The sequence below is a fragment of the Tachysurus vachellii genome, chromosome 18 (assembly GCF_030014155.1).
Source record: "Tachysurus vachellii isolate PV-2020 chromosome 18, HZAU_Pvac_v1, whole genome shotgun sequence".
NCBI lineage: Eukaryota > Metazoa > Chordata > Actinopteri > Siluriformes > Bagridae > Tachysurus > Tachysurus vachellii.
In genome coordinates, this window is record NC_083477.1 from 12,336,697 (window position 1) to 12,350,832 (window position 14,136).

At 41.6% G+C, this 14,136-nt stretch overlaps 1 protein-coding gene across 1 annotated transcript; it reads left to right on the forward strand.

Moving 5' to 3' along the window:
* On the forward strand, positions 1 to 13,999 carry cdr2l (cerebellar degeneration-related protein 2-like). Its single transcript, XM_060893209.1, has 5 exons — positions 1 to 513; positions 8,995 to 9,107; positions 10,238 to 10,386; positions 12,121 to 12,285; positions 12,805 to 13,999. The coding sequence occupies exons 1-5, from the start codon at positions 435 to 437 to the stop codon at positions 13,685 to 13,687; spliced, it is 1,389 nt and encodes a 462-aa protein (XP_060749192.1). The 5' UTR covers positions 1 to 434; the 3' UTR covers positions 13,688 to 13,999.
* The last annotated feature ends 137 nt before the right edge of the window (positions 14,000 to 14,136 follow it).

Sequence of the window (14,136 nt, forward strand, 5' to 3'; positions counted from 1 at the left end):
TGGCAACACGTGCAGCAGCAGCAGTGAGGACCGGAGTCAGCCACCTCACCATCTGCACGAGCCGAACGGGATGTCGGGAAGTCGATAGAGAAAGAGGACGGGGAGGTGGGTGATGTCGGTGATTAGCACGGGAGTGGGAGGGACAAAACTAAATGCAATCTACGAGAAATAGATTCGTTGCACGAACAGCAGAGACGCGTGCACTGTATTGAGAAGCAGCACCGTTTGCTCTTGCATCCGTGTTTTGTTTTGTTTCTGAACACATCAGTGATGTCAGTGTGTTAGCAGTCAGCTGCGGACAATCCGCTCGCGCACAGCTGATCAGACTCTTTGATCAGACTGCACCGATTCCGACTCACCGTCCTAAAGCTTGGTTCATCCTGATCAGCGCAGAAGAAGCTGGTGAACGTTGTGTTCTGTTGGAGAAGTGCCTGATGCTCGGAGCCAGCAGGATGGACGAGTTTGTGACCGAAGAAGACGAGCCATGGTACGACCAGAGAGACCTGGAGCAGGGTGAGTCTGTGATTCAACATCAAACATCTGCCTGACAACAGCTGCAGAGATTAGAGACTAGAGTTTAGCAACAATAAAGCATCCAATTGCAATGAGAAAAGCCTAGTAAGATTATACAAAAATCTGATGGCATCAGATAAGGAGATTTGATCTGTGCAAGATTGAGCCTAATGATTTAGAGCATAATAGGATAAATATATTATTTTAACAATCTGTCGATGAGAAATAGTCCTAGTATGTCCTTATATTTCCACAAATCCATATCTTCCCCATCTTCCCATCTCAGCGTGGGATTAAAGTGTTCTGTAGGCCATTTTAACTGTATGTCTTATTCTAAAAGTCTAAATGATTTCTCAACTAAACATCTCAAAGCAATATTAATTACACGCATTCCCATATCTTGACACTTCTAACATGTTTATTGAGTTTTACTTTTAATGTCGCCTTATTTTCATTCAATCGCATTGTGCAAGGAGTCTCCACTGTCCTTGGTTTGTATTAACGGTAAGTATTCTGCACAGGAACGTCTGCCGGACTGAGCATTTTTTGCTTTCTGGTCTCTCATTAACATGACGAACTGTTTTATCAGCTAGTTTTGTTTAGGAAATTTCTGTTTATAGTTGCTGTAACATAAGCGATAACTTGCCCTAGTGCATTAAAAATAGCTCTAAATGTTTAAAAAGAATGACATCAATTGTTAATGAAATAGCTCATATTTTTGTTAGTACAACATGACTAACTGTATAGGTGGAATAAATGACTTCTGAGTTTGCTGTTACAGGAAAATAATCCACTCCGGTTTGGTAATGACATCACAGCAACTCATCTAAACTTTTTTCCCCCATAACAGCACATCCTATTGTGATTTTTCCCTTTACTTATTCATTTTTCATTTACAGTGTTGTGTTCAGTTTTATCTATAGTATATGCATCACTCTGTTCCTTCTTTTCCACCCTACTGGCTCTGAATGTAGACCATTCATTTTCCAGTCATCTTTGAAAACGGGAACAAATCCACAAATTCACCCCTGTGAGTGTGTTAGTGCTTAGTAGGACGTTTTTGCCCTTTCTGACCTCAGAGCAAGCATTTTTGGAAACTATTTCTATTGCTTAGTAGATGATTGTGCATTTTCCAAGGTCTCCTTCAACATCATTTAATGACACGGTCAGTTTAGTTTTTATCTAACAGTGTGATACTGTGATTTAGGAATTTGAAACATAATATTTGGTCTGTGGGAAGTGAGAGGGAATGTGCAGGGAGGGAATTCTCACCATTTGTGGCTGAATGCTGACGTGGAACTTGGATTTGCACAGAGAGTTCTTGGCTCAGAGTGGGTTGTAAAAGGATTTGAGACAGGACTCAAGTTGCTTCCAACAATGACAACAATTCAAGAACAATAAAACAGACCTTAATTCATTTTCTTTCTTTTTTTTTTACCTACATTGTTTTGTCAAATGTGATAGAGACAAAAACATCCATAATTTAATTCTCATTCATCCAGTTCTGCAATATTGATTGTACTGACGTAACTGCAGTGACCTCAGGTCACAAATAAAGACAATACAGCCTTTACAGGTCGAGTGCCGCATTACTCACTGAGCTACTTGGACTGTGCAACAGAGACAAAATACTATATATGCGCTAACATAATCGCACTTGTAAGCCCAGATCCCTGAGAGAGGGCTCCATTTGGACAATAATGCTTTTGAATGATTTTATCTAGGTTTTTTTTTGTCAAAATTGACAGAACAAACAAATTAAAATCAACAATTTAATTTTCTTCCATTCAATTCTGCAATATTGATTGTATTGATTTAACCGCAGTGACCTCAGGTCAGGAATAAAGGTGCTAAAGCCTTTACAGGTCCGACATATAAATGTAAGAAGCTAGTTTTGCTGCATGTTGATGCCTGCTATATGATGAATCTGAACATTTAGATGTTTGATGTGGAATGAAGTCAGATCTTATCAGTTCACCGGTATTTGACTTGCACTGCTACAAATGGCTTTGTGAAAGCTGCACACACTTACACACAAATGGTTTCCTATTACGCAAATTTATTATTGATCTTCCTCTGTAAACATTCAATCAATAGAGGATCGGCAGTTCTAGTGCTTACAGGGAAAATCCACTGAACTACTATGATTGGAATTGCTAGATCAGATATTTCTCTCATGTAATAGCCTGAGATTCCCATCACTGCTACTGCAGTACACTTAAAGTTTTATTATTTGTTTTTTACCTGATTCAGCTAATCAGCAAATTGACAAGTCATCATGGGTATCAGTCTTCCAGGAACATGCTAGCATGTTCAGGGCAGGACTACACATCGTATACTATAAGGTGAGGATCTGGAACGTGCACTAGTTCATAGCATCATACTGGAGTGATATTTAGCCTGCGTTCAGCTTTAACTAGTAATTGCGAAGTTGAAAGATTTCCAGCTTGATGTGTTCAAGAGAGAACGTTAAGAAAAATATTAAGTGTGTGTTTTGTTAGCAACAAGGATGTACTGTATTTCTAAAAACAGCAAGCTCAGTGTTAAACACCTCATTTAAGGTAGTGAAGTAATTTATTTACTCACGGAGTGAGCAGCCATGTTGACATGACAATCAAACTTGGGGTTGATTCCTTTCCATTTAGGAATTCCTATTTTTTTAATTCTTTTTTCTTTCCCAGGTGCAGTTAAGATATTCAGAGTTACAAGCTTTAGTTAAATAAAATAGCATAGAAGCCTTTATTATCACCACATATACATTACAGCACAGTGCAATTCTTTTCTTTACATATCCCAACTGAGGAGCTTGGGGTCGGAGTGCAGGGGCAGCTATGATACAGTGCCCCTAGAGCAGGGAGGGGTGAGGGCCTTGCTAGAGGGTTCAACTGTGGCAGCTTGTGCTGAGGCTTGAACCCGCTGCGGAGCAGCCCCGCATGCAGCATTATCCGCTGCCCCGCATGCAGCATTATCCGCTGCCCCGCATGCAGCATTATCCTCTGACCTGCATGCAGCATTATCCGCTGACCTATGCAAGAGCGAGATTATAATGTATTGCAATTCTTTTGCTACTTGTAGTGAAATAATGCTTTCTCTACATTATATAGTGCAATTTGTAAGCCATTAGACGTTCTCACAAACAGAGAAATTCTTGACTGTTTGGTAAACAAAATATGGTGCCTGTCGAAATGTGTCCCTCATGGTCAATCTAATACTTGCATATTGTTCAGCTGCTCCCTGTTTAGGGTCACTGCAGTGAATTTTTGCATCGGATGCCCTCCACTGAGAGTTATCCCCTCAGGTTAACAAGTAAGAGCTGTAAGAGCATGGGATCGTGCTATTGGACCACCAGGACAATCTAATACTTCTCGTCAACCACGATGTGTGGTTGTTTCACTGAAATGCGAATGATATGGCTTTGACTGGTAAGACCTTACCCAAATTACATTTAAGATGCTTTCAGTCAAAATAAAGGTCACAGTGGCTCCGAGAAGACAAAGCAAGCCCCCAGAAGTTGATACACTTTCATACACTTTGGTCATGACTTTAATTACGATTGTGCTCCAGTCACAAGTTTTAACACGTACAGTGGTTTTCCATGGAGAAAAGTTTTGACATGTTTGTATGAACTCACGTTTGTGGTGTTTATTCGCTCCGCATTTATGGCATATCTTAGCCATAAAAGCATTAAAAGCGTGTTTCTACTTGAAATTTATCAAGGGCTGTATGTTATTTTTATTTAAGTTACGTGAAAGTAAACAGGCTATTGCTTATGTTTTTTTTTTTTAAATCATTTAATCCGCTATTTATATATTGCATCATAGTTTCAGTATATTGGCTTAATATGTGTTTAGACTTCTTTTTCTTCTATAGCTGACTTTGTGTGGTAAAAGTTGTTGCGAAAATACCGTTTTGTTGTATTTCTTGTGCACAGCTGATTACAGCTCATCACTTGTGAACACTATTAGTGCATCATTACTGCATATTGGATAAAGTTTAGTATAAATATATTTATTTATATTTGCATTATTTTATTAATATCACATTTCATAGAAAAGTAAATATGATATGATTGTTTTAAGGGAAGTTCTGGCTATATAGGATATTCACACAGATACACAAAGACACATTTGTATATTGTAGCGTTGCTATGCTATAGGCGCAGTACTATGGCAGACCTAAAGAAAAACAAACACTCATGTGTCAATCATGTGTAGCCCCATGACCTCCATACAAAGCTTTCCTGAGGTTTGTCCAGGCAGGAAACCGAGTTAGTAGATGGATTAGTAGATGGATTATTATCTTCTCCCACTTCCTCTTTGGCTGCATTATATTTTCATTAACTGCCATTAAGCCTGGGATTATCTAGATGGTGAGAGGAAAGCGTTTATAGCTCTGTTTGTACCCGGCAGACACTCCAGCACCCTCTCACTAAGAGCGAGAGAAGACTAAATAATGTGAGCGTACATGACGTATATTCTTTATATGGACAAATCTCACAGTACACTTGCTAGTAGATGTTTTACAATAGGGTTTTTTAAATTATGGGTCAATTAATTGCATGTACAACTCATTTAGACGATTTCTTCAGAATTATAAAGTTTGTTTAACATTCATTCTTAACCCAGATAGTCCCTCACTTATTCTCATGTCATAATGTCATTCGAGCTAACTAAAATAGTTTAAACTGATTTCATTGTAGTGCTTTGCTGTATGAACGTACACCCACTGACCACTTTATAAGGAACACCATACTTTCTGTTCGGCCAGTCACGTGGCGGCAACAGCACCGCAATTGCGTAAAATCATGCTGATACAAGTCAAGAGCTTCAGTTAATGTTCAAAGCAAACATCAGAATAAAGAATAAATGTAATGTCTGTGACAGTGGCATTGTTGTTGGTGTCAGACAGATAAGTCTGAGTATTCCAGAAACTGCTGATCTGAAACTGCAAAAAAACATTGAGTAAGTGATGGCTGAAGACGAATGTTGAAACGAATGATGTGATGATCTTGCTGTTACAGCCCATCCGCCTCAAGGTTTTTCTGCTCACCACGGTTGTAAAGAGTAACTATATGAGTCACTATAGACTTCCTGTCAGCTCAAACCAGTCTGTTCATTCTTCTCTGATCTCTCGCATCAAGGAAGTTTCAGCCTGGAGACTCTCTGTACACAAGATGTTTGTTTTTTGCACCATGCTGCGAAGCTCTAGAGTTTGTTGTACATGAAAAACACTGAAACAAGCCCATTTGTAATCAGCAACCGTTCCATGGTTAAAATCAGAGAGATCACGGGGTGCTAATAATAAAGTGGACGCTGAGAGTGTGTGTATATATTCTGAAGTTCACATGTTTAACAAGCTAACAGTCTTCTGAACACACAGCCACAAAGCAATCGTTCCCACTCTGTATCTTAAGCTTTGTAGCTGTAATTAAAGTTTAATGAAATGCAAATATGTCCTTGGTTGCTGCTTACCTTTCAAAGCTTCACCACTGAGACTGTAGAAGAAGTAGACAGTAAGCGTCAGTTTTACAGCATGCTGAAAATATTCTCTTATTTTCAGGGCTGTGATACTGAACAGCAACACGATAGCACTGACACAGTGGAACCAGATAAATTTTGTCTGATCGATGTTGTCAGTTGTTCAAAAATTCTTATTGAAAATGTGACGTTTTAAGGAAACACCGTACTAATATTCAGTGTTCATTCATGTGTAAGATTACAGGCTTTACTACAGTATTGATGAATTGTCCTAATCTTGTCTAAAAGCAGATTTCTATATTAAAGATGACCTACATAGATGAATAAAAGCAAAGCTCGTGGGTTTCACAGCTTACGTGGTTCATTCATTCTCCTTCCTCACATGATGACTTGAATAAATGTTCTTTGAGAGCCTACATCCTGAGGCCAGCGATGATACGTCGCGGGTCCTGACAGATATCCGCTAAAATACGGATATGGAAATAGAATTTATTCAAGACAAATAGATTCTTTTGTCATATGTACACTCATAGGTGGCATTGTGGTGTTTGTGCTTCACAACTGCAGGGTTTATGTAGAGTTTGAATTACACCTACTGAGTTTTACAGCTGCACTGTAGGAACTAGTTTTCCTGAATGCTTGTTGATTAATATTGTTTGGTAGTTCTTGGATTGGCTGTTTTCAGTTATTCTCTGTACTCTGTGTGTGTACAGTGTGTTCCTGTCATGTGACCAGTCTTTCCAGTATACGCTCCATATCTATCACACCCTTGAGCAGGATAATGTGCTTACTGAAGAGGAATAAATGGATAGACGGTGCGGCCTCTTATGTAGGCTTTTCACACTGCATTTCATTGTTCTAAACCCTGCTTTTAACCCCAGGTAGACGAACAATTCATACTTGTAATTTAGAAGTGGGGAGTGTTGTTTAAAGCAGCGTTAACCCCACACTACAGTGCCAAATGTGTAGCGTGAATTGATGCACCTTAAGAATGGAACAGTTACATGCTTAGCAACAGAAACCCAATAATTAATTAAACAGTGTGTGTTTCATATGACATGATTTGTCCGGTCACTGATACCCCACCTGTCGTGTAAACGGTATTTGCAGGGTTTGAAAGAAAGGTGGTGTAAAATATATACATTTTAGGGAAGTCTGAACAAACTGGATGGACCAATCAGAAATACCTGAGCAGTCTACCTGGATGACCTTTGATACAAGCCCAGTATTTATTCAGACAGGGTTGTCGATGCTGCACATTTGCAAATAAGAGCCCAAGGTTTAGGAATGTACTGTGTGAAACGTCAGATTATTATTATCCAGGACTAATTGTTAACACCAGGTGAAATATGAGCAATGTGAAACAAAATAAACCAGGATTCCTTTTAACCGGAGTTTTCAGTGACTCAGGGTTAACTTGTTCAAGTGAAAAAAAAAAAACCCTTATGTGTTTTTGTGGATAATTGACTTGAAAGAATTTTGAACTCTCTGCACTGTATCCTAGCCTCTAGCTGTTTGTCATTGATGGTCCAGCTGTCTCTTTCTAGACAATTCTATCCCTCTTACTTTCTCTCAGCAGTTGGGGAAAGAGGGGAAAAACATAGGCGAAGGTGTGTAATGAACCTTGTGTGTGTGTGTAATGAATTGTCTCCTTGGTAAGACCTACCCTGCTGAGTCTCCAGCCTGGGGACCTCAGGGGAACTGTGCTCATGCAGCTGTTACGATGTGTCCTGGTCCTCATGTATGATTTATATGTTGATATGTTACTGTATGGTACCATGTTACCAGATGTTTGCTGCCACCAGAGTTTTCATGATTCATTGCTGCACTTATAGGTATGCAATGGAGGTCAATGTTTCTGACCCTGTTAAGTCTTCATTATAGAAATCTATTTATCTCCTTCACAGTCCCTGCTAGCAAACCAGCAGAAGTGTGTTCTGTGTAGTCTGTGTTGTGTAGCAACCGCTGTAGCTTTATGATCGATGTTCTCCAGTGAATTTGCAAAAAAAAAAAATGATAATGGTATAAATACAATGGTACTGATGTATATCATATAATATTGAACATTTTCAAGGGTGTTATTCATTGACTGATAGTTTCTGGTATTTTTTGGTTCCCAAATTAAATTAACTCACCTTTATCTTGTCCTCAAAATAGTACTTCTTGTATTTACTTGGCATTACAATTGTAAACCCACCAGAATGAACTTAGCAAACAATGCTATTTTTAATGAATAAAAACATACGTGGGGGGGCCACGGTGGCTTAGTGGTTAGCACGTTCGCCTCACACCTCCAGGGTCGGGGTTCGATTCCCGCCTCCACCTTGTGTGTGTGGAGTTTGCATGTTCTCCCCGTGCTTCGGGGGTTTCCTCCGGGTACTCCGGTTTCCTCCCCCGGTCCAAAGACATGCATGGTAGGTTGATTGGCATCTCTGGAAAATTGTCCGTAGTGTGTGAGTGAATGAGTGTGTGTGTGTGTGCCCTGCGATGGGTTGGCACTCCGTCCAGGGTGTATCCTGCCTTGATGCCCGATGACGCCTGAGATAGGCACAGGCTCCCCGTGACCCGAGGTAGTTCGGATAAGCGGTAGAAGATGAATGAATGAATGAATGATAAGCACAAACACCTCTTCCACGCATGCTGCTAGTAGCCTTCAGTGTAAACATAAAGCAGGTCTACAGTCATTACTTTCATTTAGACTCATTTAGTTCTCTGTAACACTAGGTACAGACTCCCTGGCAGTTAGAAGTTGTGACATAAAACAGCTTAATCCTTTGTGTGTGTGTGTGCGTGCATGCGTGTGTACATATGCCATATAAAGTATTAGTATAATGGTGCAGTGACAACATACTACACATTCACAGTGTTAAGCTAGTAGCGCCTTCTAGTAAACTTCAAAATCATTTCAACTTATTCAGCTTCAGATTTTATGCTTATCTGATCTACTGCAGCTGCACTTTTTTCCTTTATGTTCATCGTCTTGTCTTTGTTTGCTCTCTCTCAGACTTGCACTTGGCAGCAGAGCTAGGGAAGACCCTTCTGGAACGCAATAAGGAGCTGGAGGACTCGCTGCAGCAGATGTACATCACCAACGAGGAGCAGGTGCAGGAGATTGAGGTACGCCCCCCCGTTTGTTTGACGTGTAGATACGTCAAGCTGTGTGTGTGTGTGTGTGTGTGTGTGTGTGTTAGTCTGTCTATACATGCACTTGGCCACAAAGAAATCAGCAGACATTGGGGATTTCTCCCAACAGTGACCATTGTTGGGTCTTGGCATGAGGCCAGCAGAGAGCCGTGTAAGGCGAATAAGAGTATTTTGGGAGTGTGTGGGGGTTGGATTTGAAGGGGGGGGGTGTCATGCTGGTTGCCTGTCATGCTGCCAGTATCTGCTGCACAAAGACCATTATAGAGAAGAAAACAATAGCGCACTGTTTTAAGGATGCGTTTAGTCAGTTGTTCTTACTTTATGCAGTATTTTACAGTAATGTGCTTAATCCCATCAGCCTCTGTATATGTGCACTCTACTCCCTCCATCAGTCATGCTGCAGCATTGCAGATCTGCCAAACATTTTGCATTATAACACTGGCCTATGCTTGTATCAGTGAAATGTGGCAAAACAGCAGTTTTCTTTTCCCCCCAAACAAAAAAATCAGATTATCCAATCAACATACACATCTGAAAACGTGAGTATATGTTTTGAGTTCTCTGAGTAATAACCGACCCTCCTGACATTCCCCTTCTGAACGGATCACGTTCCTAAAGTTATGGCCTGTGCCATTCTTCTAAACTTGATTTTCCTGCTCGTGAATTGTTTTTCAGTTCAAATCAGTCTAACATTAGACAACCATATATACAGTACAGACCTTTTGAAAATATTAGTTTTTTAGCTATAAATCAAAGATGTTTGGGTTTGAGATCAAAAGACAAACATAAGTTAATTTTCTCAATCAGAATTTCCTGATATTTACATCTAGATGTGTTAAACAACTCAAGATAATGTCACCTTTGGTGGCAGACCACCCAGGTTTCAGGTGAGAATAAGTGTAGGAACAGATAGACTTAAAGTAAAATACAATTACTATTCAGCTGCATATCCAGTGTTTATTCCAGAGACCCGATGATGACATCATGGATCTTATGACTGAAGTTCATTTGCGATCGCAGATGATTTCAATATACAGCAAGAACAAAAGAACTGACCTTGTTGTTCCAATATGTCTGTTTATTATATTTATTTTCCCTGCCAGTATTTATCCAAGCAAGTGGAGATGCTACGGGAGATGAATGAGCAGCACGCAAAAGTCTATGAGCAGTTGGACGTGACGGCTCGAGAGCTTGAGATCAATAACGAGAAGCTGGTGTTGGAAAGCAAGGCTTCACATCAGAAAATAGACAGGTGAGTACAATGAGTGAAATTCGCCAGGGGGTTTCTTATAACTTACACATTCACTCTGTCTCTCACTCATTTTCTACCGCTTATCCGAACTACCTCGGGTCATGGGGAGCCTGTGCCTATCTCAGGCGTCATCGGGCATCAAGGCAGGATACACCCTGGACGGAGTGCCAACCCATCGCAGGGCACACACACACACTCTCATTCACTCACACAATCACACACTACGGACAATTTTCCAGAGATGCCAATCAACCTACCATGCATGTCTTTGGACCGGGGGAGGAAACCGGAGTACCAGGAGGAAACCCCCGAGGCACGGGGAGAACATGCAAACTCCACACACACAAGGCGGAGGCGGGAATCGAACCCCCAACCCTGGAGGTGTGAGGCAAACGTGCTAACCACTAAGCCACCGTGCCCTCTTACACATTCATCATTTCATTATTTTATAACCATATCCTGACCCTCGCATTGCTACAGGCTTACCCTGCTACTCAGACAGAATACATTTTCTCCTCAGAACACTAACCTAGTAGTGACTGAACAGGAGGTTGGTGGTTCAAACTTCATCATCTCCAAGCTGCCTGTGTTGTGTTGTTGAGTAAGGCTTTTAAAACGTCTCTGCTCCAGAGATGGTGTATCATGACTGACCCTGTGCTCTGACTCCAGTTTCCTAACAGGTTTTTTTTTTACCGTACCTTAATGTATATGTGACAAATAAAGGCTGCTTCTTCTTCAACTCCTGTTTAGATGAATATTTTTGTTAACTGGCTGCACTTGCTAGTAAGCAGTTTGGGATGTCAGTTGTCAGCTCTTGTTGAATGTGGGTGTCACTACCACTGGTAATAAACCACACCATGTTCCATTCTCGCTAAATCCTTGGCAGTGAATATATTTTTTATTTATCTCCAAAGCACATACCGAGCTGGACCACCAGGCCTTCTTGTATACTCGATATTGGAGACCAGGATCAACCTTCAGGCACCCATTTACCATCTACAGCACATACTGCATTATTTAGCTTGTCTACAGCCATGAACAGACAACATCCAACAGAACCCACTGCTGATACTATACATGTAGGTTAACTTTAATAGTTACTGACAGACGGAATCAAATGAATATTGTGTTTAAAGTTTACAACATGGATTATTACCATTTTATTGTAGCCAAACCAGAACCAAAGCCTTGAGTCGTTCACTGTACGGTATTTACTCCACAGCTTTGATATTGTCTTTTCAACAAGCTCAACGAGAATATACTTGTACTCCATAGATCTGTTTTTAAAATGGATTCATTTGTTGTTTTACCTAAATGTAAAAAGTTCACTTGTCTATAATAATCTAAACATGACATTCTGTTAAGTTATGAATGTGCAGATAGAAGATAGAAGCCTTTATTTGTTACATATACATTACAGAACACTGAAATTCTTTCTTCGAATATCCCAACTTTGGAGGCTGGGGCTAGAGCGCAGGGTCAGCCATGATACAGCACCCCTGTTAAAGGTTAAGGGCCTTGCTCAAGAGCCTAAAAGCAACAGCTTGGGAGTGACGGAGGCTTGAACATCCCATCCACAACCCATAGCCTTAACCGCTTCAGCCACCACTGCCCCTATGCACCAAGTTGCTCTAAGGTTACAATAAAGTACTAATGTGTGTTACTATTTTAACCTACGCCACACAAAATGCGAGAACAGTAGTCAGAAAATGGAGATGATTTATGGCCACGCAGGTTGACGAGCACCATGGACATGCTGCAGGGCCAGGTGGATACGCTGACGGCCCGTGTGGAGGAACTGCGCACACTTGAAGAGCTCAGGGTTCGCAGGGAGAAGAAAGAAAGAAGAAAAACTGTGCACTCCTTCCCATGCCTCAAGGAGCTCTGCACTGCACCCAGGTATTACATCATCCCTGATTACATCTCTGTTAGATTACAGATATCTAATCGATTCAATTTGCTAGACAGTTAGTGATCAAGATGGCAATGAAACGACCTGAAAATGTAGAAACCTTTTTTTTTTGTAATTTTAGAATGCAGGCATTCATATAGTCTTAGTAAGTAAAATGTTGTTTGAACGAGGTACGATGTCTATTACAAGTTGTAAATATTAAGAGGGAGATATCTAGCTTTGTTCAAATGCATTGTATTCATTTGTTTCTATTTTTTTTAAACCCAAATTCCTCTGTATTTAGTTTGTAAGCCACTACCTAGGGCTCTTCTATCATGGGACAGTTCACCAGGACCAGGGAGCTCAATGGTACAGCTGAGGTTTTGCCTTTCAGAAACTTAGAACCTTAGATGTAGAATTTGACAACTTTACCATCCACCTCTTTCAGATTTTAACACATGTTGGATTTTGCACCACAATATGGACTTGTATGGTTTATGTACCCATTACAATTGTTCCCTTGTCAGGTATGAGGATGGATTCAGGGTTTCTGACCCAGGTAGTGGTGACCTGCAAGAGCGGCGGCCAGCAGATGATGAAAACGAGCACCTGCGTGCACTGGTTGCGACTCTTCGTGCTGCTGTGTCAGCTGAACGTGGGCGACGGGAGAATGCAGAGCGCGAGTGCACTGCCGTGCTACAGGAGTTCGAGCGCTTGGAGCAGCGACTTCTGGGTGCTGAGGGCTGCCAACAGCGTGTCCATGAGTTGGAGGCAGAGCTGCAGGAGCTACAGCAGCTACGCAAGTCACGTGCCTGCTTACTGGTTGCTGAAGATGGCCTGGAGCAGACGCTGCTCAGCAATGCCCCAGAAACTGATACAATGGAGGACATTGCAGGCACATCCCAAGAGAGCTCTAGTGAACCACCAGTACGCAAGAGCTGTAGTGACACAGCACTCGACGTAATCTCAGCCGTAGACGCGTCTGGACGACGCAAAGGAAGCTATGCACTCCATGCCAATGGGGTGCGCAAACGTGGCATGTCAATCTTGCGCGAAGTTGATGAGCAGTACCATGCATTGCTCGAGAGGTATGAGGAGCTGCTGGGCAAGTGCCGGCGGCACGAAGAGAGTCTGCGCCATGCTGAGGTGCAAACATCACGACCTGTGTCCAGAGACCCATCCATGAAGGAGTGTCGCGCAGCAGAGGCCACAACACAGCCAGGCACGCCACCGCAAACCCCCTCAACACCTGAGGCCATGGAGGGCATCAGCCGGCAGGTGGAGTCTGTGGACAAACGGCTGAGCCAGAACACACCAGAGTACAAGGCTCTGTTCAAAGAGATCTTCTCGCGCCTGCAGAAGACCAAGACCGACATCAACTCCACTAAAGGAAGGAAAAGTGGGAAATAGCTCTAGGCGTTCCTGCTCATAGGAATGCATAGTGGGAGCTATTGTTCTACCTTAATTAAGACCACAGTCTTAATTGTTTAATTGACCAGATTCAGTAAGCTGGCATTTGAAGAAGTTTCATGCTAGTGCAGAGCTAATGGCTAGAGTAGAATATTGGAGCTTACTTGCCACGTTGGTGGAACAACACTGACAGAGCAGGTCATGTCTTATGGATCTTTCCTTGGTTGTTTTGTGTTTTAAGGAAGAATTAAGATTCTCTCGTTGTTGGTTTTTCTGGAACCTAACATGCTAGCAGGTGACCTGTATCGGGGGGAGGGGAGGGGAGGGAGGGGGGGGTTACACCACTGCTTATTATTCCTATTTGCTTAACTGTATGTAACAACAACCTCTATTCTGTAATCATCTCTTTCCAATATTAAAAGACACTTTGCTTATCAGGTTGTTCACAC

Bases quoted from the DNA above. Each gene is read 5' to 3' on its own strand.
- cdr2l (XM_060893209.1), top strand. From the start codon at position 435: ATGCTCGGAGCCAGCAGGATGGACGAGTTTGTGACCGAAGAAGACGAG. The intron at 514-8,994 runs GTGAGTCTGTGA...GCTCTCTCTCAG, and splicing joins CCAGAGAGACCTGGAGCAGG to ACTTGCACTTGGCAGCAGAG. The intron at 12,286-12,804 runs GTATTACATCAT...TTCCCTTGTCAG, and splicing joins GAGCTCTGCACTGCACCCAG to GTATGAGGATGGATTCAGGG.